General features: G+C 39.7%; 1 protein-coding gene across 1 annotated transcript in view; it reads right to left on the reverse strand.

The window, feature by feature from the left end:
- The window catches only part of LOC113450057 (contactin-3-like), a 196,063-nt gene that overhangs the window by 145,774 nt on the left and 23,162 nt on the right, over positions 1–27,127 (reverse strand). The window contains exon 2 of the mRNA XM_026721214.2: positions 11,353–11,476. Within this exon, the coding sequence (XP_026576999.2) occupies positions 11,353–11,407 (55 nt within the window). The 5' untranslated portion in view covers positions 11,408–11,476. The remainder of the gene's footprint in view (positions 1–11,352; positions 11,477–27,127) is intronic.

Here is a 27,127-nt window from a genome sequence, read left to right on the forward strand (position 1 = left end):
TGGTCCGGAGTGAGGCCTCGTCCTCCGACATGTCCCCCTCCAGTGGGTCTGCTCCCGAGAAGGGCTCACTGCCAGAAATGGACCCCAGTCTAGGTCCTCGCCTTCCCCAAATTGGGTAGGATCCCGAGCTCCTGAGTTTCTATCTCCTCCTCCAAAGACAGGGGGAAATTCCCGTGGGATGCTACCTGCCCGTGCGAGGCCTCGGATCCGGAGAATGAGCGAACGGAAGGTGCCTGCGCTTCAGAGGTCGCGGGCCGTGGAGCCGGGCCGGCTATATGCTGGAGCTCTTGCGTTATGCTTTGTCGGATGGCCAACTCCATCCACTGCCTGAGATTCTCCGGGATTTCCAGCACGGGAGGTGGGTGAGGCTCCTCTGGGCGTAGACCTGCAGCGGTGGGAGTAAATGTGGCCTCAGGGGCCTGTCTAGGCTGAGAGTGAGAGGAGGGTGCCGGGGGGAGGGGGGGGGGGGTTGGGGGGGAAGTTGAGGGAGTAGGGGCGGAAGGAGCCAGAGGCACGGAGCCTAACTCTCTGGACCGCCTGTCGATCTCCTTCTCAAGTGCCCTGTGTCACCTGAGAGCATCTCTCTGGGAGGCTTTAGAGGCTTCCTGGGTCTGTTTACGCAGGTGATGAGTCTTTGATTTGGCCTTCAAGGAAGGGCCACGAGGTGTTTTGTCATCTGCCATCTGAAGGAGCAAAAAGAGGAATTTTGGGTTAGTATTAGACGGTTGGCACGTCTGGATGTGGCCTACGGAAGGCCAGGAATCCTAGCAACTGTTTCACGCCCCCTTTGATCAAAAAATTTTTTTGGTGAACTGCTATCGAGTTGAGGGCCTGGCCCTGAAACCAATCAGCCAAAAGGTGAACGTCCAAGCAGCTACCCTCTCCGGACGGACCGGGTGGGGGGATTACTATGCTGCTACCTCGCCTGCTGGGTAGGCTGCGAAGCCAGCGGACCCTTGAAGCTCTGTAAGCCTTGTGAGAGGCCTGGGAAAACGAGCGGTAGTCTAGGTAGTCCCGGGGCTGCCTAGAGTCTCAGTACCTGCAGCCTGTAACAGAGTGCCTCAGACAAGAAAGGTAGGCCAGAAAGCCACATTCAAAATGGTGTCGCTGTCTGAAGCCGCATTCAAAATGGCCGACGCCATGCGGTGAGGCCACATTCAAAATGGCGTCGCTGTCTAAAGCCACATTCAAAATGGCGGACGTCATGCGGTGAGGCCACATTCAAGATGGCGTCGCTGGCTGAAGCCACATTCAAAATGGCGGACGTCATGTGGTGAGGCCACATTCAAAATGGCGGACGCCATGCTGAGGCCACATTCAAAATGGCGGACGCCATGCGGAGCCCCAAAATGGCGGCCGCAAACAATTTGAGCTAAACCCAGCGGCGGAACTCTCCTAATGAAGGAAGAGGCAGGGGAGCGGTTTCCCTGAGCTAAAGGCGTTCGTGGGGGGAAACAGTGAGAAGAGAAAGTCAAGGCAGGCAAGAACGATGCGTTTTCACCGGAGCGAAGGAAGCGACCAGCGAAGGAGGGGTGGGGGTGGGGGGTGGGGGGTGGGGGGCGTTCAGAAGGCTAGCCTCTGCCCCTGAAATACGCGATAAAATTCTCCCCTTGTATCAGGGTACTCCCTTGAGAGTCCAAACCTCAATTTTCCTGCGCTGGTTGAAGAGAGGGTCCAATAAAATGAGTAGAATGAGTAGAAAAACGATCAGCCAAGGAGCTAAGGAGCGAACAGCCTGACTGCCACGAGGCTGAGCTAAAAACTGGGACGCCGGAGGACCACGTGATGGCAAGAGGCGTTCCTCAATTTCAAGCTCAGCCTGTAGGAGCCGAGACTGAAGCACCTCCCAATCTGGACGCTCGTAGCAGCTCCATGGAAAAGATGGAGAGGTCATATCATAGTCTCATGATTTTCTTGCAAAAAGAGAGCAGATCTCCTTTGTTGGTGGCATAGTGAGGCACAGAGAAATCATGTTTCATGCTTTGCTGTGCATGAGAACAGACTTCAAAAGACAAAACAGAATGGGAATTCAACAACAGAAAGTTCTGACCGATAAATATTTCCAACTTTTTTCTAACATGCCTGCTAAAGAAAAATGTAGAAGCAGCCATTAATGCAAATGACCTGTAGAAGTAAAGCCTATGTTCAAGTGAATAAGTCTGCATTCTAGAAGTTTAGATAAAAGATTTATAACAACTGAAACCTAGACCAGAAGCAATCTTACAACATTTAAATAATGACTATAATCTCATGGTTTTGTCGTGAATATTCCTAAATTTTTGACATCTTCTCTTTTTTCTATATTTACAGTAGTACATATTCAAAATATAAGCTACCTGAAGGAGTCATAAGTGACATAGTTGCAATAGATACCTGATTTGTACAATTTAAATAATCAAATGAAATTCAAAAATGTTCATAAAATCAATAATAGTTAATTGCATTTTTTCTGTAACAAAGCATATTTAAATTTTGGGGCTTACACTCAGAGTTGGTTATAAGATGGGCAGTTATATAAATGTTTTAAAAAATAAATTAATTAAAAAGCACTTACAAAATAGCATCAGTTTATTGAAAAAGGCCAAAATGTTGCTAAAGGCAAGGACCACAACAACAAAGAGATTATCAATTATTCCTTTTTTTAAAAAGGAATGAAATAAACTTTAATGTTACTGTGGTTAACAGTGAATTCATCGCCTAGAATGTTTTTGGCAAAAATAATTTGTAACAATAATGTGCAAGAAGTATTAACTAATATTACCATGTACAGGTAATATATTTCAAATTAAATCTCTTGTATCTAAAAGAATTGTGTTTCATTCTTTTGGCATTTCATTACTCCACATAAATTGTACATTTCATATGGAGGCTAATCAGATTAAAAGTGATAAATTAACAGCCATAATTAGCATAACTATAGACTCAGTAAGTAATTTATATGTTTTATTTAAGGCACATATCATATATCTTAAATGGTGGTTTGGTTTGTAGAAAGAAATTAAAAATGAAGTTGGCCATTTTCATCTAGGTCCACAAAATTAGAAATATGTGTTTCTGACAACACATTCAACAATATAACACTATAACACTATAATATAATTTTGAAGTAGGTAAATTTTATAAACTAGGCATTTTTGCTGATGTTTTAAACATGATTTCCATGCTAGAGACCAAGCCCTGTTGCTAAATATTTCTCTTCACTTATTTTTTTTTATCAATATTTAAACCTACAAGTTATATATTATTAACTAATAGTGCATGTTGACAGTGATCTGTTTTTTATTATTTCCTCTAAATTACTCCTACATTTTTTAATCTGCTACATATGACCTTTCAGTCATAGCCAAATCTAGTCCTAGATCTGCCTTGGCTTATTTTTTCCAATAAGCAACTAAATTGGAAGATCATTTAAAAGAGTACTCTGATAAAGTAGGGTCTCCCTATGAAAAGGGGAACCTGAAAAAATGGCTCATGTTTACTTTTATAGTTAGCATTTCAAAGTACAAGTTTATTGGTTTAGAAATAATTATCTGTCCAGTTGTACCATAAGAATTAAATCATCCAATGTGAGTATAGACACGAAAAAGAGCATTGTATTCTGAATAAAAAAGAAACATTTGCAAAGGAAAAAAAAATATTAGAATTGGTATGGGAAAGATATATTCTTAGCATTTCCCAAATTTGGCCTTGAATATTTGCTTTGTTCATGGGGCTTGAGAAGAGCTGAAATTGGAACGTTTAGATTCAATGTCCTAAATGATTTCCTGCCAGTCCTGCTTTCTAAAAGGGAGGCTGTTCTTGAAGGTTAGGGTTTATGGCAAATAATTAGCAATACATTTGAAAAAGGCAAATTTAAAATACAAGAAAACCTATGTTAATTAGCCAGTGTAACAACTGGCTAACAAGTACATTGGCTAACACTGGCTAATACTGTAACACTGTAGTATTGTATAAGTACTACAAAAACCATATCTGAAGAATTACCAAGCCCATACTGTGTGGCTACTAGTAAAGCTTAATCAGTATATTGCATTATAAGCTGTCCAGAATCACTCTACCTGAGGGATCCCCAACACCCAGTCCACAGCATACTAGAAACTGGTCTGCACAAATAAGCAAAGTCCCATCCACGAAATGCAGGCAGTGCATGAAACTGCACCCTTCTGGTCCGTGGAAAAACCTCTCTCCACAGAACCAGTCCCTGATGCACACTATTTAGAGGCTGTTGCTCTAGATAGTGAGATGGGCAGCATATAAATTTAACAAATCAATATTACAAGCACTACAGGCTTGTAAAGCCATTTATAATTCACTTCATTCAAAGGCCCAAATATTAAGACACAATTTATTTTGAAATTTTCAAGGTATTATTTTCACCTGACAAAGCCAAAGCCCTAGTATATAATTTTCAACAAAAAAGAACAAGGTATAATTTATTGGATTTCTTATGTGGAGATATGAAGGTTTCATAGAACACCTACATATAAAATGTTTCTAACTCTACTTTTAACAATCCATTTCTACATAGTACAACAACAAAATAATTTTGTTGAGTAAAGATATGGAGGCCTTGAACTTATTTTCAACAAATCTATGCTAGGTCGTACTATATATATTACTCAGATTTCAGCAAATGGTATGATGTTTTTTCCATGTTGGTGATTACACCTAATCAACCTTAACTGATCTCAAAAACCTAAGGAGAACTGACCTGATCAATATATACTATAGGTGAGGGAGCATAACTGCATTAGATAGATTAAGAAGTTAAAACATCATCCTGAACATTAGCAAATCAAATACATACTGTAACCATGACAACTGTATGGACATTAACATTATGCAAAATGTACCAATGCTGAAATAGTTCCTTCTGAAAACACTACCTTGAATTGTAATCCCATTTCAAGGTCAAAACATATTTTTTCTGAATTTAGAACAGTGCTTTTTCATGTTCAGATGTTTCTAATTCAGAAGCATAGTCAGACCAACTCACTTTAAATTTTGCAAACTCATAATGGACAGGTCCCTTAAGTCATTAGGAGTCAGGCTTGACTTGGAGACTTTAACTTTTTTATTATTGTTGTTTGTCACAGTTTTCTAATGAAGAAAAATCTGATTATTAAATTCATGAGACATTGAAGTTACTTTATAGGAAAGCCCATTCTGTACCATGACCAAGAACCTTTCTCTCACATCATTGACCAAGTCATTTTAACCAGTGTCTAACTTTGTTCAATGACATGCTGCATCTACACGAACCAAGCCGTTTTTCTAATGAGCTTGGTTTAAAAAAATTGAGATGAATTTTTGCCTTCTTTTTTCCTAACTAACCATGGAACTGTAATACTATATAACAATTACAATTAACAATTATAATTAACAATTATTATATTGTTTCTTTTATCTTTCTGTATTTTGTCTTTGGTTCTGGATAATTCCTGGCAGAGTATGGTTGTGGGTTTGTGAGCTATTGTTATTCTTAGGGTTAGGGTTAGGGTTAGGAGGATTCTAGCTGTCTGAAAGAAACAATGTAATCTGAAAAATCGATTGTAACCATTGCAACCAATTCTATGTAGCACAAATATCACATCAATTAAAAATCAGGATCCATAAACACCAGTTGGCAGTCAAAACGCCACAATCCCAAATCCCACACCAACATCAAACAGCACCAGTTCAATTGGAGCAACACAAAAATAATCAGTCACATTACCAGCCTCCATGTTCATGAATTATTGAAGCCTGGTACTCCACAAGCAATTCCATCAACAGACACATTGACGTACAACAGCATATGAACCCCTCAGAATCCAATTCAACTTTACAGCCAATCAGAGTCAGCCTCAACCAACGCACACAACCCCCCCCCCCCCACACACACACCAGCATTTCATCTCCCATTGACCCTGACCTCATCCTCCTTATTACAGGACCCATCACAAGACCGGTCACAAGACTCATTGATGACACACAGCTGCCCCCCCCCCCCCAACACTCAACACACACCTGAAGCCCTTTTAAAGAGAAGAACACTGATATCCCCTAAACTCTGCTGGAGATGTTACCTAGTGTGGTAACGAAATGTTTGGAAACCAACCCACAGAGTGACTTGAATATGTAGGTTTTAACTTAGAAAAGTTGAAGTTTATATTATAATAATTATAAATAATTTGAACATTGTTGGTAAACTAAAATATGATTTATTACAAAAGGGACATTCATATATTGCCTGCATTTACATAAAAAAGAGTCCCTAATGAAAAACAAGATTAATATCCAATGGAAAATTATAGTCTAAACATATTACTGTGCCTAAATGACAACCCTTCTATCAATCCTAAGAAAACTGCTTAGATTGCACAGTTTGTAGGAAGTTTGATTATTTCTCATTATAATTAATGATCCTCCATACTTGAATGGCAAGAATATTGCAAATGTACAGTAAATCAAAATATCTGCTGTTTTATTCCTGTGCTTGTTTGGCAGCATTTGAGAAATCTTCTGGAATGTCTTTCAGATTACAAAATATGTTAAATCATATCTTTTTAACTTACCATATAGGTTTTAACAACTAAAGTAGAAAACAAGTAAATTATATGATATGAATCAATAAAATACTGAAGGTAATTGTACTGAAAAAATTAACATGGCTGTTTTGAATCACCAAACATAAAAAACTATATAAAACAGTCTCTCAAAACATATCATGTTTTGTAGTCATTTTTCAATCCTATAGGTATTCTACAATTTGAATCACAATTGTCTTGTCTGTTTGTCTTATTTTAATTCAGCTCTGAAGCATGATAGCTATTCTGGTACCCAACCAATAATTTGAGAAGCTGTGGAAAAGGGACTATTTTGTACAATATGCTCAGAAAGAATATCTCAATCACTGATGTAATATTATTAAATATAAGGCCTGGTATGGTATATAAAATGATTAATTTATTAAGCTCCTATTTCCATTTCTGGAATTTTTATGCATCAGTGAGTACAACTTATTCAAGTTTCTAGAAACTATAATGTGCAAGGAATTTAAAGCTTTTGAGAAACCTTGTATCAATTTTTGAACTGAAGATAACAATTTAGCAGCATTTCTAATTTTAAAAAGGACTGAAACACCTGAAAATATACAAAGTAGCTGTATATTTTATTTGCAAAACTTTTCAATGTTAAACAGTTATAAAAATATACTAAATGTAAAAAATAAGAGGATTTATTATTAATGATTTTACTCAACTACATTTTATAACTACACTAACTGTGTAATGTGCATGTAAGGAAAAGAAAAAGGTTTCACCTGTCCAGTTGTGTCCAACTCTAGGAAAGGTGCTCATCTCCATTTCCTAGCCAAGGGAGCCATTGTTGTCCTACGACGCTTCTGTGGTCTTGTGGCTGGCATGACTTTATGCCAAGGTACATAAAATGTGTACTTTTTCACCAAAGTGGTACCTATTTATCTACTTGAATGTGCATGCTTTCAAATGCTAGGTTGCAGAAGCTAGGGAAAAAATGGGAACTCATCCCATCAAATGTGCTTAGGACAAGCCCAACGGGTATACAACATTAAACAGGATCAAAATAGATATGGGTCTACATCTCCATTTAAAAGTTATATATTCTTTGAAACGGACTTATTTAGAAGTTTATTTTTATCTTCTAAGCCAAGGGTCCCCAACTTCCAGTCTGTAGACTGGCACTGGGCAGCAGCATGCCAGAAACTGGGCTACGCAAACAAGTGAAGCCCCATCTGCAGGATGTAAGCAGAAATGAAACCCCACCCCCTCTGTTTTGTGGAAAAACCTCTCCACAAAACCGGTCCCTGCTGCCCAAAAGGCTGAGAGCCACTGTTCTAGACTAGGTGAGTAGACAATACAATGAGGTGGGTTTATACATGTCATTCCAGATCTTTTTAGACCCTATAATATTTAATTCACTCAACCTTTTTTCTGAAATTCTTAAAATTTGATTTCTGTAGTCCTAAGATTAATTCCTACCAAGTAAGTTTGTGTTCTATACTATCAGTACCCTAAATCACAAAATATCCTCTACATTATTGTCACTACTTCCAACTATAAATATTTCAAATTAGTTTTCATGGTAAATTGTTTTGACTCTGGGATCCTAATAATAGCTAAGCCTCCATTCAGTCTCCATATGTGTCACCTCCATGAGTACATGTGGATATATCAATCCTTGGTTATTTCAAGACAACATACCTTTAGGAGTTGAACATTCAGAATTAAAAATTGGGAATAGTTTTAATCCTGTATCGAATTTAGCATGTGTTTCTTTGTAAGTACTCATATTTGAGAAGGACCTAAGCATGACTAAGGACATTTCCCAACCCATACAATATGGAGATTAGTTGAGAGTTACGAGCAGTAAGATGGAAAAGGCACGGGGGAACATTTCTCAAATGGTATTCGTTTTTGCTTTGTCTCTTTAATTCTTTCAATTTGGAACATTCTTAGTCAACATAAAAATACTCTGCCAATGGCTGTGATGTAATAATATACCTGCAGTATGGATGTTTAACTCCATAACATTCACTTGTATCAGGCTTTCAATTTCCTTTTTAAATAGAAAAGCATCTAAAAGATAGAGGGTGCAAAATCTAGTATAATGTTTAATCTCTTAAATAACTTAAAGATTATTTTTTTTAAACAGCCAGAATATATTTTAACAGGTTTATTTACAGAATTACAAACTGTTGTTTTATGATATCACCTAAGATTTGGACTAAAGACTATTATCTATATAAATAATTTTCTATTATTATCTATAAACATGTTTCTTTCTTCATTTGAGTAATTTTATAAGAAATGTCTTGATCACAGTTTGTTGATTTTTAAAAGAGCTACAAGAAAATAAAACTTATGAAATTATATCTATTATGGGTGAAGACAGAAACACATTTTATTTATGTTATTAAATTTAGAAGTCTCTTGACCCTTATGACTCTGGGTGACTTACATTGCAAAGATGAAAACAATAAGGCAAAAAAGAAAGATCATGAATGAAACCCTCACTCCTCTGCAAAACAACAATAAGGGTTCAAAAATCACTTTCACCTCTCTCCCTAATCCTTGGAGAAGGACCTTAGTTTTCAAAGACTTTTAGAACACCATCAGAGTGTAGAATAGAATAGAACAGAACAGAACAGAACAGAACAGAACAGAACAGAACAGAATAGAATAGAATAGAATAGAATAGAACAGAATTCTTAATTGGCCAAATGTGATTGGACACACAAGGAATTTGCCTTGTTTCAAATGCTTTCAGTGTACATAAAGGAAAAGATACATTTGTCAAGAGTCAAGAATCATCAGGTACCACACTTAATAATAGTCATATAGATCTCTGAAGGGATACTATTCAAGAGGGCTAGGACTGTGACAGGGAAGATGTCAGCTTCGGAAGCTTCGAAGCTGTCACATTTAGAGCATGGGAAATTGGGAGGGGGTTTCATAGAGAGGTAGAAGTTTGACTCAACATTCTTCCACAGAAAGTCAAGTCCAAGGCACCTTGGCAAGGAGTGGTTGGAGGAAGGTCTCCAGTTGGGACATTGTTTAATTGGTTTGTGTGATGGACTGGTAGGTGCAGGGGAGGGATTTTTGGTTTTCTTTTGGGAAGGGAAAATCCGGAACTCTCAGATTCGGGTTTTCCCAGATGTGACAAAATGACAACTCTAATAAAATGGAACTTTGAGAAAATGACTGTCTCAGAGTTTATTGGTTTGGAGTTTGTTAGTTGGAATGGTGAAAGAATATCTGTTTCAGATCTAGATCCTGATAGATGGTTTTGTTTATCTGGAGAGACCTGGATTCTGCCTGCTTTTAGGGTGTACTCAGTGCATGAAGAATATATTTTTTTAAAAATCAGAATTGCATTACAATCATATCTTTCAGCTTTTAAACAGTCAGCTGCTTTTCAAAGTCAGTTTTGCTTTTATAGTTTGATCTCCAAAAAATTCAGGACTTTCAAGATATTCAAAATTACTATCACAGCTTTATCCTTCTTTTGGGATAAAAAAAAAACATGACAAGAAAGAGCAACTGATGATTGGAATCAGTAAAACCTACTGATAAATATACAATATAATTAGCCTCAAGAGGAAAGTTTTCTTCTGTTTCGGTAAGGAATTTATTTAAATTATTCCTTCCCTTGGTTCATTTTAAGATCTTAACATTTTTGTGAGGTGAAGTATAAAGTTAGAATAAACTTAATTACAATAAACTGTCCTGAATAATGTAAGTAATAGTATAGAACTATAGTTAAAAACATTTTTAAATGGAATGATGGGGAAAAGTGGAATGAGGTGCATATTTTGATTGGCAGTAAGTTGTTAGCAGATTTCTATATATGGAAATATAAAAACCAGCAATGAGGGTATAGCCCTCTCATATCAAACTACTAATGTACAATATTAAAAGTAATCTTCTATCAGATGAATAATAGATATATATTAGCAATTGTGAAAAGGCAAGCTATCTGCTTGCCTTTTCAGAGTTTTAAATTAGCTTTTCAGAGTTTTAAATGATTAAAGGCTTGAGTACTTTTAATGTATGTGCAATTTTAAAAAAAATGAAAGTACAGATTACTGGACTTCCAAACTTCACTGAAATCAATGAAGAGGTTTTTGAAGTATGTTTTCTTAAAATTTGGCTTTCAATATAAAATAGGATTAGATGTAGAAAGAACACCTGTGGGTTATATTTCAGACATACATTTTCAAGGGGTTAAAGCAGTTATGAAAGGAAAATGCAGAAAAACCTGGTAATAGGAAGCTATACCAGAAGAACTGTCTTTTTCATAATATAAATAAATTGATACAGTTAATTAAGAGCACTAGTATTTAATACTTAGAATAAGATTGGTTGAGCTATGGGATAAATATGAGAAATAAGGATTTGTCTCCATTTGAACATGAGATAGGTGGTCTCCAAATTTGATTGATAAATAAATACATACATACATACATACATACATACATACATAAATATTTATCACTTAATATGTTATTTTTCCATTAAGTGACCAATGGTAGCCTTATTTCAAGGATTACTCTGATTTAATGGAATATATGTCAGTCACTGTTTATATTACAACATCCTCTCTTACATTCATATCCTGATACCATATTTCCACCATTCATTCAGTTGTACAAGAGCTTTAAAGAGTCTCTGAACCACACACATCTGCTCCCATTCTTCTGAATTCTAAATGATTTACTTAGTTTAATATCATATTAATATTTATTGCTGCAATGCACATTTTATTAGGCTATAGAGTTGTTTTATTTTTCTAATAATTTCATTGAAAAACATGATTGGCATATATCCTTACCTCCAAAGCAGCCAACAGAGAAAAGCAGAAACATCTGTTTCCATGGGAATAACATCTCTGACTATGAGATTAGTTGTTGTCCAGCCTCAAATGTACACGTATTTGTCCACACAAAATCCTTAATCTGTTAAAATATGAATACAAAAATATTTTAGTTGCCAGAGTCACAGTAAAGAATGAAAAAATGTGCATTAAATGTACTATTAAAAAATATAGATTTTTTTTATTTTATTTTATTTTGTCAAGCGATTATTAGATAACAGGTATAAGTATAAATATGGTTACGAATACATGAAATGGATACAAATAAGAAAAAAAAGGAACAATAGAATAGGGACGGTAGGCCCCTTGGTGTGCTTATGCACACCCCCACAGACCTCTTAGGAAAGGGGTGAGGTCAATAGTAGACAGTCTAAAGTTAAAGTTTTTGGGGTTCGGGGAAGAAACCACAGATTCAGGTAGAGTATTCCAGAAATTGACCACTCTGTTGCTGAAGTCGTAATAATAATAATAATAATAATAATAATAATAATAATAATAATAATAATAATAGTAGAAGAATAGGTGAAGATAATTCCCTGTTAAGGCCCTAAAATTTAGACTACAAAAAACTTGTATGACATGGAACTACTGAATGGGTATTCGGATTATTAGAGGGCTCTTCTCTTCCCAATTTAATCCTGTCCCACCAGATCCAACAGGGTGGGTATATTATGTGTTCAGTTATCTAAGGAGCTACAACTGGCAAGCCCTAGGCCTAAGGCCTTTTCTGTCTTGGCATTCACATTATGAAATCATACCTAGCTGCCATGTTTCTCCAACAATTGGACCTCCCCCAATAGGAAGTCCAAGCATGTTTTATAGGCATAAAATGAAATTAAGCCCCTCCCCCCAAATTTAGGCCTATTTTAAAACATGCAAAATGGGAGGAAGGGCGGGGGGCTTGCCATTATGAGTGCCCTGCAGGCAGCCACCATGTCTCACCACCAACCTCCCTACTCTCGCCAAGTACTTTTGCTGCAGACCTGGGTATGGTGCTGCCTGCAGGCTGGCTCAGCAGATGGGCAGCGTCGGCATGGATGGTCACTTGGCATCGGTATGTCACTTTGTATCGGGAGACCTTCGGCTGCTGTTGCTTCAACTTCTGCCCATGCTGCCCTGGCATTTGGAGCGTCACAGCTGGAGATACTTGGCTTTAAACGCTCCTGTCACCACCTTCCCAGGCATCGTTCAAAGGCAAAGCCCATTCTTTTAAAAATGACACTATACCATGACAAAGCCTCCCCTGCCCAAGAGGGCAGCCCAACCCCATGTGGGGAGGCTAATTTCCTGGGGCCGCAGCTCAGGACCGGCCCACCTTGGGAGAAGCGCCCAGCCACCGTCCCTGCCTGGCACCGGGCAGAGCGCTAAGAGCCACGCCTGAGGTGCCCCAAGCAGCTGACAGGTGGGCCTCCTGCCCAGAGGCAGAGCTCTGGCCAAGGCAGTGGGCGCCTCCCCACTGGGCCCTCTGCTCATCCCCCCAGGGCTGCACCGGAGCTGGGCGGACTGGGCAGAGCCAGAGAAGCGAGCTGCAGGTGTGCGCCCACCTGCCAAGCAAAACAGCTGGGCTGCACGGCCCAGCATGGGCAGAAAGGAAAGCATCGGCAGCAGAAGTTCTCCCAATATGAAGTGCCCCACCAATGCCGAGGCCAACATCCAAGCCAACAATGCCCGCCTGAGGATGCAGGGGGGGAATTAAGTCACCCCCGAAAAGACGGCACCTACTACCTACCTACCAATCAATCTATCTTTGTTGAATTTTAAAATCAAACTCAATTTGAAATTGAAACAACATATATGCAAAATATGCTGCTTGTGACTTAAGACTGAATGCTGGATCTTCAGAGAAGTTATGGAAAACTGAAGACAGCCCTGCAAAAGCAAAGCCAATGACTGTACCAAAGCCCACTTTAGTAAGAACAATTTTCAAGAGATGCAAAATGCAAGTATAAGAAAGGACACCGGATTATCTATCAGTGCCTGCAATCCAAAAAACAGACAAACAGAAAAACTTGGTTTTAGAGAAGAAATGGACTGGTGCAGAACAGCACAGGACACAGGCTAACAGTTTTCTATACATTTATTTTCAACATGTACTATGAATAACATGAACATGAGGACCTTACTAGGTGGAAAATATAAATATCAAAATAAACTGTATAATTGGATAAACAGGATACAAAAAATACAATCCATAAAGCAACTTTATTTTTGTTAACGTAGATTGGGGGACATTATTAAATATATGAGGAAAAGTCAGAAAATTAAAAAGAGCAGCCATGCCAACAAGATAGAACTTGAAGAACATAATTAAAATTCATCTGACATTTTACTCATTGCTTGTTTACTATAAGAAATGCTAATTATCTTCTCTAACTTTGTAGGAGAATGATCTAAAACAAAGGACCATTAAACACAACAGACACAGTCTGAAGAACCATAATAATATCAGTTAAGAATTAATCAGTATGATTCAATAATTAAATGAATAGAAGATACAATTAAGCTGCAACTATAGAAAGTAGAATGATCTGAAACTGCACTTTCTTGTACTTTGAACTGAGATGAAGAAAAAAGCAAAATGGGTTAATCAAGTTGTAATTGATTAATTTTATAAGGAAATGGAACTAAAACCAAAAATATTCACTTAAAACAAGAGGATCATTTAGAGGTTTATAAACATGATGAGACCTAGGAATGCCAATTTGGTACAGTAATGCTTTACCAAAAAAAGAAAAAAGAATTCAAGAACAAACAAATAAATCATTTAGATCTGAGCAAAACTGAAACTGAACAAATAGTGATACCTAAATAAAACTATGAATTGGGACTGGATCTTAATGAGAAATAAAATAAACCATGGCCAAGGGATCAGTTTATTTAAATTGTTTTTACTGTACTTGATAATAAGTATCTATCTAGCAAGTAATACTATGTGCAAACAAGCACATCATTGGGCTGACAATGCATGAATTAATTTAACTTTTCCTTATGCTAATTGTATTGTCTGACTTTCTAAGAGCTGACTTTGTAAGAGCTGACTATAAGAAAGGATAAGTATGGGGCAAGCCATTTGTACATCGAGGTCAATCATGAATACTTCTAAGGGTGATGATAGCGCTCTCTAAAAAGCACAGAAATAAGGGAGGTGCAATAAGGGTGAGAAGAGTTAGGAAGGTGGGACACTGTTGTTAGCCAACAATGGGGGTGGGAAGGTAGGCAAGAGAATGAAAAGGGGCACTGGTACTTACCTGATATGCCCGTTCTCAGTGAGCTGCGACGAGCATCCAGAGAGTGGGAGGTGCTTAGTCTCTGCTTGGATAGGCTGGGCTTAATTGAATAGGATGCTGTTACTCCTCCCTGGCTCCTCCTTAACGTCCCCCAGTTTTAGTGAACATAAGGTGATGCAACCCCCATCCTCTTTGTTGGTCTGATTGTGTTTTTTTTTTTAAACTTATATCCTTATGACGTTGGCCGGAACAGGACCCAGACAGATATTGGGTGGGGCTGGGTGTTCATCACAGCTAACCGAGAACGGGCATATCAAGTAAGTACCAATGCCCCTTCTCCATTGAGCTACTCTGAGCATCCAGAGAGTGGGACATACCAAAGCTTGGCTTGTCCTACAGGAGGGTCTCCATCTGGGTTGGAGCTTCCTCACTGTCCAAGTGGACTCGTAACACCCTCCTACCAAAAGAGGCTTCAGCAGAAGCAAATACATCAATTTTGTAATGCCTAATGAAAGGCAATAGGGAGACCCATGTTACCGCTCTACATATTTCTGCTATAGGAGCTTGCGTGGTCTGGGCCACTGAAGTTGCCACTCTCCTTGTTGAGTGGGCTGTGATGCCCCTAGGCACAGGCAGTGATTGAGTCTCATATGCCTTGGCTATCGTGGCCTTCAGCCACCTGCCTATAGTCAAAGAGGAGACTTTCTGCCCCTAAGAAGTTGGCTGAAAGGATACGAAAAGAGATTCAGTCTTTCTGAAAGGAGCCATTCTATGTAAGTAAGTACGGAGAGATCTGTGGACATCCAGTTGGTGCCACTGATGCTCTAGGCCCTGAGAAAGTCTGGGGCAAAAGTTAGGGAGAACTAGTTCTTGTGACCTGTGGAAGGCAGAATTGACTTTAGGCGTGAACATGGGGTCTGGTCGAAGCACCACTCTGTCAGCATGGAATATACAGAGGTCCTTTCAGGCCAATAAGGCTGCAATTTCTGATATATGTCATGCTGAGGTTATAGCCATGAGGAAAACAACCTTGTATGTGAGAAAATGGAGGTTAACAGTTTTCAGGGGTTCAAATGAGTGCTATGAGTACTTTGTTAAGGTCCCAGGTTGGGTAACGATGCACCACTGGTGGACATAAATTTGTGGTGCCCCTAAGAAAACTCTTTATCCATGGGAGATGGATGGTAGACCTTCCCAAGTCACCACTGAGGCAATAGCTGCCACTTGTCATCTTAAAGTGTTTGGAGAGAGGCCCCTGTCAAGATCATCTTGGAGAAACTCTAAAACTTGTGCAATTGACAGCAAAATGGGTCCACCCTGGATTTGGTGCACCATTTGAAGAAGATAGTCCATGTGGCATTATATATACGGCTTGTAGAAGGGAACCAAGCCGCTTGAATGGTATTAATCACCCTGGCCGAAAAATTCTCCTTTCTTAGATGTTGCCACTCAACCTCCAAACGACTAGGTAGAGCCATTGAGAGTCCAGGTGCTGGATCGGTCCTTGGGTGAGCTGAATTTTGTGTGGTGGAATTTTCCACGGTTCTTCTGAGGACAGGCCCCTGAGATCCGCAAACCATGGCCTCCTGTGCCAGTAGGATGCCACCAAGATCAGGTCCGCTTTCTTGTCCAGTAGTTTTTGTACCACTTTGGGTATCAATGGGAGAGGGGGGAAGGTATATAGGAGACCCCGTGGCCACTGGCACTGGAGGGTGTTGATGTTCTCCACCCCCTGGGATGGGTACTTTGAAAAAAATCTCGGGAGCTGCAAGTTCAGAGGAGAAGCGAACAGATCTGTAACTGGTAGACCAAATCTCTGGACTGCCTCCTGCAACAGGTCTGGATGCAGACGCCATTCTGATTGGTCGATTGTGGCCCTGCTTAGCCAGTCTGCCTGTGTGTTTGTCAGGTCAGAAATATGCTCCACTCTGATAGAGGCTAAGTTCCTTTCCACCCAAAGGCACAGTCTCTCTGCTTCCACATGAGATGTTTTGAGTCGGTCCCCCCTTGTCTGTTGATATGTGCTTTTGTTGTGACGTCTGTCAGTATTAGTATGTGTCACCTTTGAATATGTGGGAGGAAACTGCAAAGGGCCAGGTGGACTGCCCTGAGCTCTAACCAATTACGCTGTTCGATTGCTCTGCAGTTGACCAACGCCCTTGAGTCGAGAGGGACTGGGAATGAGCTTCCCATCTGAAGAGGCTGGCATCCGTGGTTATGGTGAGTCTTTGGGGCTCTTTCAGTGGGCAACCCTGGTTGATGGCTGGAGCATCCACCAGTGTAGAGATAGCCGGACTTTTGTAGGAACTAACATTCTGGACCTGGAATTTCTTAGTCCCGATCTTTGGAATGGAAGCAGATACTATTGGAGCGATCTAGTATGGAATCGAGCCCAAGGAACAAGAGAAATACAGATCATTTTCCCCAGTAGTTTAGACAAATTGGTTAGAGGAAGGGATAGAAACACTCTTCCTTCGAGCAGACTTCCAGTTTGAGTTTCTTCGCTGACAGACCGAAACCATGATCATGCACGGTTTCGATCCATGCTCGCCACCGGAGCGCCCCAAGCCGGCCGGTTTCAGGGCTAAGCCACCCCGAAGAGGTGGTGAAGAGGGGGGAGACTGCCAGCAGGCTTGAGGAGAGCTGCATCTCTCCTCCTCAGCTAGCCATTATTCCCTTTCCTGAAGGCGGTTGCACCGGTGGTCAGAAATGGCCACGAAATCCCCTGCACTGCCTGCCCTACCACATAAATTGGACAAACTAACAGAAGAATAAGTGCACGCATTGAAGAACATAAGAACTCAATCAAAAAAGAAGAAACGACCTCTTCCCTGGTCCAACACCTCAAAGCCACAGGACATGAAATTGACTTTAAAAATACCAGAACTATCGCCAAAACCGAACACTTCAACAGCAGAATAATCAGAGAAGCCATAGAGATAGAAAAACGCCCACACAGCATGAACAAACGAGATGACACCTCCCACCTTCCAGCCATTTGGAAACCCGCCCTCATGAACAGACGAGTACCTAACATGAAGAATGACACCAGACCCACACCCATGAGAGCCACACAAGATGCCACCACCACACTTCCATGTAGAAAACAGACTCACACCCACTCAGAAGATGAGACACAACCATGGACCAGAAGCTGCACTGCAGCTGCATCACTACCCACTTCAAACCCTCCGAGCCATACATGAAGCAAACCGACACCCACTATGAAGATGCAGCACGACCACGAACTCGAAGCCAAACAGCAAGATCACAGCTCACCAACTCAAATCCCCCAGCAACTAAGACTAACCTGAGCACAACCAAGCCCCCACCTGAACAGAACACGCCTCCAACCAATCAGAACACGGCCAACCCCCAACCAATCAGAACACAGCCAAACCCCCACCCAATCAAGTCCCACCCCACTAGCAGTTAAAAGGAAGAAGCAGCTGCAATCTCACATCACTCTGAGAAGCAAGAGCCGAAGACAGAAGCCTGAAGATGATGAATGAGACTTCATCGAAACGTTGCCTAGATACTTCGAATCTTACGCGGGAGAAAACCCGAACAACCAAAAATCCACATACAAATACCCGAGAACCTCAGAAAACATATATATATATATATATATATGTGTGTGTGTGTGTGTGTGTGTGTGTGTGTACAGGCGGTTGGCACGCCTAGGATACGACCTGGGTAAGGCCGGGTATCCAGAAACTGGCCCGCGCCCTTTTGGAATTTGCAATGAGTAATCTGAAAATATGACCAAAAAGGGGAAATTTTTTTTAAATTTTTTTTTAAAAAAAACTGCCACAGATATAGACTTTAATGTACAATTATATCCCACCAGGATAAGGATCCAGGAAAACACACTGCAGCGACAGTGATGGAAGCTAGGTCTCTAAGCAAATCTGAGAGAGAAAAAATGCCAATTGATGAGATTGGATTACCAATGTAAGGAAATATGAAGATATTCTGTATTAGACTGAATAACAACCTGGCAGTTGGTAAAAGGAAGAGAAGCCAATCAGCCAAATCAACGCCAGCAATACAAGGCCTCAGGCAGCTTGCCCCCGCTCAGGAGGGAGTGGCTGCTTTTCTAATTCCCCACCCTGAGATCTGCTGCGTGAAGCCAACACTTACACCAACCATTAACAGAGTAAAGAGTAAAGAACAGCTTTCTTTTCCCTCTGGGAGAGGGAGATAGAGAGATCAGCCCTACTAGGCCTGGGAGCCTAAGCCTAGGGCCAGCAGAACGTCGCAGCAATAGGAGGCCTGCAAAATGTCGCCGGCCACGAGGCAGCGCCCAAAATGGCGGCCGCCTGAAATCGAAAGTGAAAGGCAAAGCGGGCGGCTCAGGTGGGTGCATCCTGCAAGCCACGAGGGCGAGGACGCTGAAATTGGCGTTAGTGGGAGGAAAACCAGAATAAAAAAGGCTCCAGACCTTAGAAAGGCACCAGGACAGCAAGGCAGGAAAAAAAGAAATAAATGGCAGAGAGTGGGGGGGTTGGGTGGGTGGGGTGTTAGCACTAAGTGCTGCTAAGCTGCCCGCCCAGCCCCTGGGGGTGAAAACGCACACCCCTAAGTCTCAAGACACCCCCAGATGCGCAGTTCAAACCTGAACTGAAATATTATCCTGCTTGAATCAGCCAAAGAGTGGGAAGCACAATCAAAACACACAGCCTAACTCTGCAAAGGCTGGGCATAAACTGGGAGGCTACAAGGGACCATGTGACAGAGGGCGGAGCGTTCCCTAATGATTAAGCCCAGCCTACACAGACGCAGACTGGAGCACCTCCCACTCTCTGGATGATCCGAGCAGCTCGAGGGAGAATGAGAGAGGGAAGGGAAAGGATTTGGTTTTGTTTTTTTTCTGTTCCCTTCCATACACTGACAGCTAAGAGACTTAAGCAAGAAATTGAAAAAAAATCTACTTTGACATCAGCAGGCATTTAAGCTGAAAATAAAATGTCAAAGGGATAATAAAGATTTCTGGATATTTAAAAGCTTTTAAAAGCAGGAAAGGAGAGAAAAAGAATAAAAGGGCAGGATCTGGAAAAATGGAGGAGACTGCCTGGAACTAAAACCTCAACAAGATTCCTAAAAGATACATTTTAACTGAAACTTGGCAACAAAATAGTAGAACCCCAGGAAGAGAAAGTGGAAAAAAGAAGTAAGAAGAAACAGCTTGGGATTATTTGGATTACTTGGTGATCTCTGGATTTTTGGTTATTGCATTTAAATGGCTAAAATCAATCGGGTGGTTGTTTAAAAGTTTTTAAAATGGCACCACTTTTAGAAGAACTGAAAATGGATCTTAAAAAATACAAAGAAGATGCACAAGAAGGGAGAGGTTCTTTTGGCTTCGTATTTCAACTCTTAGAAATGGGGATCTGGAACTATGAGAAACAACAAGAAATGCTTGCAGAAGAAGATTGGGACAAAGAAGAAGCCATCTTTAATGAACAAGTAATTTTATGTGGGGGGAAAAAAGGAAAGGGGGGAAAGAGAATGAAAAGTTTAAGATTTGAAAAAACAACCCCCCAAAAGAATAATTTGAAAAATAAGTATAAAATTAGAAAGCAACAGAAGAGGGAAATGCAGAAGAGAGAAGTAGAAGTAGAAAGACAAGGGGGTAAAAAGGGGAGGGAGAAGAAGAGAGGGAAGAAGGAAAGGAAAAGAAGTTATAAAGGATAGAAACAAGATATAGAGAAACAGGGCAAAGGTATAAGAATTGAAAGTATAAGCCTGTTTAGAGATAATGGGTGAAAACTTAATTGTAAAGGGGATTCTGCAAAAGTACATAAGATAGTATTGTTATATTACAAATAGAAATAATTTTTGAAAATATGCTTAAAATGATGGATAAAATATTTATCATAATCTAGTGGAATGTTTGTTAATAAACAAATGAAATAAAACGAATGAGAGAATTAAATTAGGAAAGGATGGGAACATTTTAATTATTAATGATTTATAAAATATAAGTGAAGAGAAATATGGGGAAAAAAATTAATTATGGAACGCTTGTAAGTGTTCCCAAGGAAGTATGATATTTAATTGAAAAGAAATGTTAAAGATGTTAAGATTTTAATGAATATTAATGATAGAATTGAATTGGAATGGAATGAGTGTTTTAATTACATATATTTATAATCTTTTTTTAAGAATATAGTCTGTATTTTAAGAATGTACCAAGCAGAATTCGATTGGAAGTTACGTATTATATTGAATGTTGTAATCTTAAAGATATATATTGAAGCTTATATAAGAGTTGAATGGATAAAATTAAAAGATATAAAGGTGTCATGCTCCAATTAGTAACTACAGGGGAAAATTTGTTTAATGAGAAAAGATAATATAAAATTGAAACAGGACAGACAGAAAATGTAAAACAGTAATAAGATATGGAATAGAACACAAAAATGAGCATGAAATTGAGTTTGTGTCTGTATGAAGAAGTGTAATCCGGGACCATGCTGTTTTCAAAATAAGATGTTTTATTTGTATTATGGGTTTTTTTGTAAAAACCCAAATAAAATTTTCAAAAAAAAAGAAAGAAAGAAACACTCTTCCTTCTACTGTTTATTATTGAGCCCAGGTGAGATAAACGGGTTGAAGAAAACAAATGGCTCTTTGCCCAATTAATGGAAAAACCATGTTGTTGCAGGGTTCACAATGTAATTTGGGTATCCAATTCTGCCTGCCTGGATGAGGAGGACAAAATCAAAATGTCATCCAGGTAGCACTGGAGCCTAACTGGATTGCTCCTAGGGTGTGCGGCCAGAGCTGCCAGAACTTTTGTAAAAGTTCTTGGGGCTGATGACAACCCTAAGGGCAGGGTGACGTATTCAAAAGGTTGGTTGTTGTAGCAGAATCTGAGAAATTTGGAATGTGAAGATCTAATTGGTATGTCAAGATAGGTCTCTGTTAAATCGATGGAAGTCAAACAATCACCCTTTCTTATGCTAAGGAGAATGGATTGTAACGTACTCATCTTGAATTTGCGGTAGACTAGAGTACAGTTGAGACGCTTTAAATCTAGGATTGCCCTCCACTGCTCCGAACTCTTGGGAATTACAAAAAGTAGAGAATAGAATCCTTGTCCATGTTGATCCCGGATTACTGGTTGGATGGCCTCCAGAAGCTTAATTAAAGAATTTTTTTATCAAAGCTAGTAGGGGCTGGATGCACTGCTGCTGAGGTCCACTGTTTCTGGATCAGATCTGAAAACATTTGCGGAACCGGAATAACCTCAACCTCGTTAATGGGTTGTAAGAAAATCAAATCCTCTGATTCTTCCTGAGGTTCTGGTTGAAGAACGGAGGGAGAGTTTTCAAGGCGAGCTGTGGTTTTGGCCTTGAAAAGAAGAGATCTGAAATGCTGTAGATGAAATAGCCCATAAAGGTGGGTTGGTCTGGCTTGAGGTCCTCGTCCTTGAACATGCCTCTTTCTAGGGGTTCCTCCTCCAAGGGTACTTCACTATCTTGAACTGATACTGCGTCTACTTGCTCCATTTCGGGCTCACCTTCTCCCTCCTCCTGTACATCTGGATGCATATGTGAAATGAAAGAAAACTCCCCTTGAGGAGGTACCTGAGGATAATGTAGGTCAGTTCTGCATAGAGATCTTACTGATTGAGAGTCACATTCCAATACTGGTATCTGTCTGGTCATCAAGGATTGTTGGACCCCGGCTGCGATTCCTCTGCGGATTGTAAGCTCCATCCATGCCTTCATAATTTCTGGTACCTCATCTGGCCAGAACTCCTTCTGTCGTAGGCCAGCCACTTTTGGAGTAAAGGTTGCCTTGGGGGCTCGCCTAGGGATATTTACGCTTGGTGAGGCCTGTAAGGTGCTAGCCAGCCTGGGTGGCATGAACAGGTCTAACTGGTGGCTGTTGAGTCTGAGATAGTGGAACTGGGGGAGAAGGCTGGGAAGTTCTTTCAGCCTCCTTAAAGCATTTCTCAATTTGCTTTTCCAATGCCTTCTGGCGTTGGGTAGCATCTTTCTCTGTGGCCTTTGAAGGACCCTTAGATTTCTTGGACTTATCTAGGGCCCGTGTCTTAGCACCACCTAAGTTCTGTAAATTGCACACCAAAATGACTGTTGCCCAACTCTAAAATGGCACCGGCCAGTTTTTTTTTGTTTTGGTGCCAACACTGCTACAACCTTAGTCACACAGTCACTTAAAAGGGCACAAATAAAAACCAGATACTGTGCGACTAAGCGATAAAGAGGGGACCAAGAGTGCTACACCGCCCGTATATCCTAGGGGAGGAAACGCCACTGGCGAAAGGCAATTAGGAACTAACTTGAGCACACTATCTTAAAAGCGGCTCAAATTTCGAATCGCAATGGCAAGACGGAAAATATTCAAAGAGCGGCAACCACGATCTCTGGGGAAAGCGCGGCTGCCAAAAGACGAAGCAAATTACGATAGCTGTGGGCGGAAATTGGCCCAATCGCCAAAGCAATCTGCTTTGTTCTGACTGCTTCTCTCTCTCTCTCTCTCTTTTTTTACCAAATTGCTGTCGGAATTGGGAAAGATGGTCAAAGAATTAAGAATACTGACTATCTAATCAAACCTGGAATGTTCCTGCTCCGGCCAAGGATAAGCTGCCTATCAGACCAAAGGCTGAGCTAAAACTGGGGGACGCTAGGGAGGAGGGAGGAGTAACAGCATCCTATTCAATTAAGCCCAGCCTATCCGAGCAGAGACTAAGCACCTCCCACTCTCTGGATGCTCATCACAGCTCACCGAGAACAGGCGTATCAGGTAAGTACCAACACTCCTTTTCATTCTCTTGCCTACTTTCCCACCCCCATTGTTGGCTAACAGTGTCCCACCTTCCTAACTTTTCTCACCCTTATTGCACCTCCCTTATTTCTGTGCTTTTTAGAGACCACTATCATCACCCTTAGAAGTATTCATGATTGACCTCGATGTACAAATGGCTTGCCCCATACTTATCCTTTCTTATAGTCAGCTCTTACAAAGTCAGCTCTTAGAAAGTCAGACAATACGGAGCAGTTTAATGGAGAAAAATCCCTTTTCTTTTCACTCTCGTCACTCCTCAACAACAACAGCAGCATGTAATGCCAGCTCTGTGGTAGACCTTGGTGACTCATGTGGTTAGAATGCTGGGCTAATGATCAGCAAGCCCGTATTCGACACCTGAGTGCTGCTGATGGAATGAGCTCCTATCCTTCATTCCAGCTCCTGCCCCCAACCAGTTTGAAAGCAAGTAATCACAAGTAGATAAATATGTATCACTTTGGTGGGCAATTAATGGGACCAGAAAGAAGCCCTCAACTGCACAATGGTGATGTCACCATCTAATCCTTTCAACCCAGAAGGGTTTCATTGCTTCTGACATAAAAGCAGACACAGCAATGCCAATGAGGGCAGTGATTCTGTTGGCCTCATTCCTGAGGCACAGTTAAGAGAATGATAGTAAGAGAGGAAATGGTTTTTGAGAGAAAAATGAAATATTTACTTCAAAGATGGAAAGAAAGCACAACCTCTGTGACTGGATGGATGAGTTCAGGTTGTACTTTCATTTGAATGTCAAATGCAGTATATCAGTAATGTTCATTAAAATATTCTTAATATAATCGGGCAATTGCCTAAAGCAGGTTCAAATGCAAATATGAATCTGACTTTTGGAAATCCAGAATGTTCTCAGACTGAAGATAATTTGGCAACAAATACCGCAACAATCTTATGGTACAAAATACAGGAAAATAGTGCTGCAAAATGTTAGGCTTTTCATCCTCATATATTTAATTGAAATAAAACCTACTGACAATACATTTCAATGTTTTATTTGTGACAGATGTTGATCCTAAGAAAAGCCCTGTTTTTTTAGTGCAAAATCATCAAGACACATAGAAGGTATAAAAACTAAAATATTTCATGTTGGTTTGCATCTATATTTAGCATTAATTCTATAAAACAATTTATGCAACTATTTCTAACTTAGTCCTCCCAAAATAATTCTAATTAATTGTAAATTTTATATTTTTAGTGTTGCAAATTTGAAGCTCTTTCCTAGTGCTAGATCTTAAAAGGGCTCAAGAAAATATCCAGCAACTAAAATCATTGTCTGGCTGATAAATTGCTACTCATAAGGCATCTAATCTTCATTTTTTTTAAAAAAAAAAAACCCTATTTATTACTTGAACCCACACTGAATGACTCAAAACATAATATTCATAATAAGATTGCATTTAGTAATCTCAGCCTGCAAAATGAAAATCATCCAGGTATGCATTCAAATCTTTTTTTTTTATTAAAAATATAAAAGGAGTACAGTGGTCTCCCCAAAATATTTTCAATGAGGCCATGGTTCAGCCACGGTACATAATCCCTTCAACAAACTTAATCAAGCTATTCTAAGCTTAGGATTAATTTCACAAAGTAATCACATAAGAGAAATTGCAAATAATAAAAATAGCTGCCATGAGGTAGATTTCCTCAGTCCTCCAACATATTAGTAGTTGTATTGCTTTCTACGGACATCTGGAAGAAATACATGGCACACAGCTAAATTATTTGTGAGACCAGCTGTCTTCAATTATCTCTGCTCATCTCATGAGATCTGGCAGGGTAGAGAATGCTTCAGATCGCTTTTAGGGGGGAAAAAAGACACCTAACAGGATCCAGAAAATATGCCTTCTAGCACCGTCTATGGCATATTACTCCCCACCAGGTTCAAACAGCCCCGAATCTACTGACCTTTTCAAAGCCCTGAGACCATAACCCTTTTCCCAGACACTGATCCAAATTGTGAGATGAAACTGGCCAGAATGAAAGATATCTGTGTGATCTATTCAATGGCTGGCTTAAATTATTCAATTATTCTGGGGTTGTTGTTTTTTTTTTGATTCTGGGTGTTTGTTGTGCTTTGCTTTTAGTTCCTTCCTTTTGTATGATTCCATTTAATTATAAGCTGCCCAGAGTCACCAGCTGTTCATCCTCCTATTTTCTTAGATTTTGGAGCTATAATTATAGGTAATACTACAGTGCAAGGATTCTCCTTGAATTATTCAAAGCAGTGAATATCCAAGGATGGAAGATTTTTAAGTTGGCCCTTATTTTTGTCTTACACTGACATTCATCAATGTTCCCCTTCTGTTAAAAATGACTGGCCACATTCTGAGATTCACTGGGACAAAAGATCTATTATATTTGACTCCCAAAATGTCAAAAAAAAAAATACAGAATCAATGAGTATACCTTTTCCTCTAGTTTTACCTGCAAAATACCCTAATTTTTCAAATGCATTTGAAAAACAGTATGTTTATATAAATTGCCACCCTAACATTCCTATACTTTTACTATAATTTTGATTCCTGTAGCTCAGGTCCAGACAAAGTGCTATTATCATGAATTTGATCAAGAATTTAAGTCTTGGGCGTGTGTGAAACTTTGAAGATTTTTTTTTTCAGTTTTAACGAATGAAATCAATGGAAAAAATAATGCAATTAATTGAAGAGGGGCTTCTCTTCAAAGTGCCAGATTTTGGAACAGCTGCCATTTTGATCCAGATATTAAAAGGAATCTCGGCGTATGTGATCACTTCCCCTGGTTGTGTGCTTAATTAAGCAATTAGCTTATAGTTAGTAGACAAAATTTTAGACCACATGTTAAACATCCCTAAGGGAATACATCTTCCTGTGATCTAAACATGTAATATTTAAATCATTATCTGCAGCAATGATTTGTATCTTTTTCTGCTATACGTGGGGAAAATGGCATTTTTTGCTCATATATGCACTAGAAGACAAAGGAGAAGACAAACAACTCCCCACCACCTCTGACATTTGCAGGCTTGTTCACATAATATGATTTAAAACTAATTGTTCAGATTTGCGATAGACCCGATAATAAATAAATAATAATTCCTTCTTTGAATAAAGGAAGGAAGAGGGAAGGAAGAGGAAGACAGCACTGGACTGGGGGGTGAAGAAGCTTGAGAGGTCCTGTGTACCTCCCATGTGCACTTATCTATTTGTCTTTCCAATGCCTTGTGGTGCCCGTTGGTGTCTTTTTCTGATGCCTTAGAATTCCCTTTTGTCTGTTTAGATTTGTGCTGAGATTTAGACTTGACCCTTGAGGTTGAGGTCTGGGAACCACTACCACCTGCCATTTCGATTATTTTACAGTATGCTCATAGAGGCGGTTGGCACGCCTAGGGGCCTGACCAAGGGTGGACAGGGTGCCCTGAAATTGAAATCCCTCCCTTTTTTAGATATAAATATGTATATATATATGTTTTTGAATCATATCTCTATTATTATTATTATTATTATTATTAATATTATTATTATTATTATTTGTATATCTATGTATGTAATTATATATCAGTATAACAGCTAATTTATTGGATATCCCAATCAGCCAAATTGAGAATGCCCAACAGGCCAAAGTATTAATCAGAGGCCTTCAACAGCTTCCCTGTACAGGTAGACATTGGCCTAGGTGCTCACTGTTGTGCCGCT

This window comes from Pseudonaja textilis, chromosome 2 (genome assembly GCF_049901715.1).
Source record: "Pseudonaja textilis isolate UNSWEBS1 chromosome 2, rPseTex1.2, whole genome shotgun sequence".
Classification (NCBI taxonomy): domain Eukaryota; kingdom Metazoa; phylum Chordata; class Lepidosauria; order Squamata; family Elapidae; genus Pseudonaja; species Pseudonaja textilis.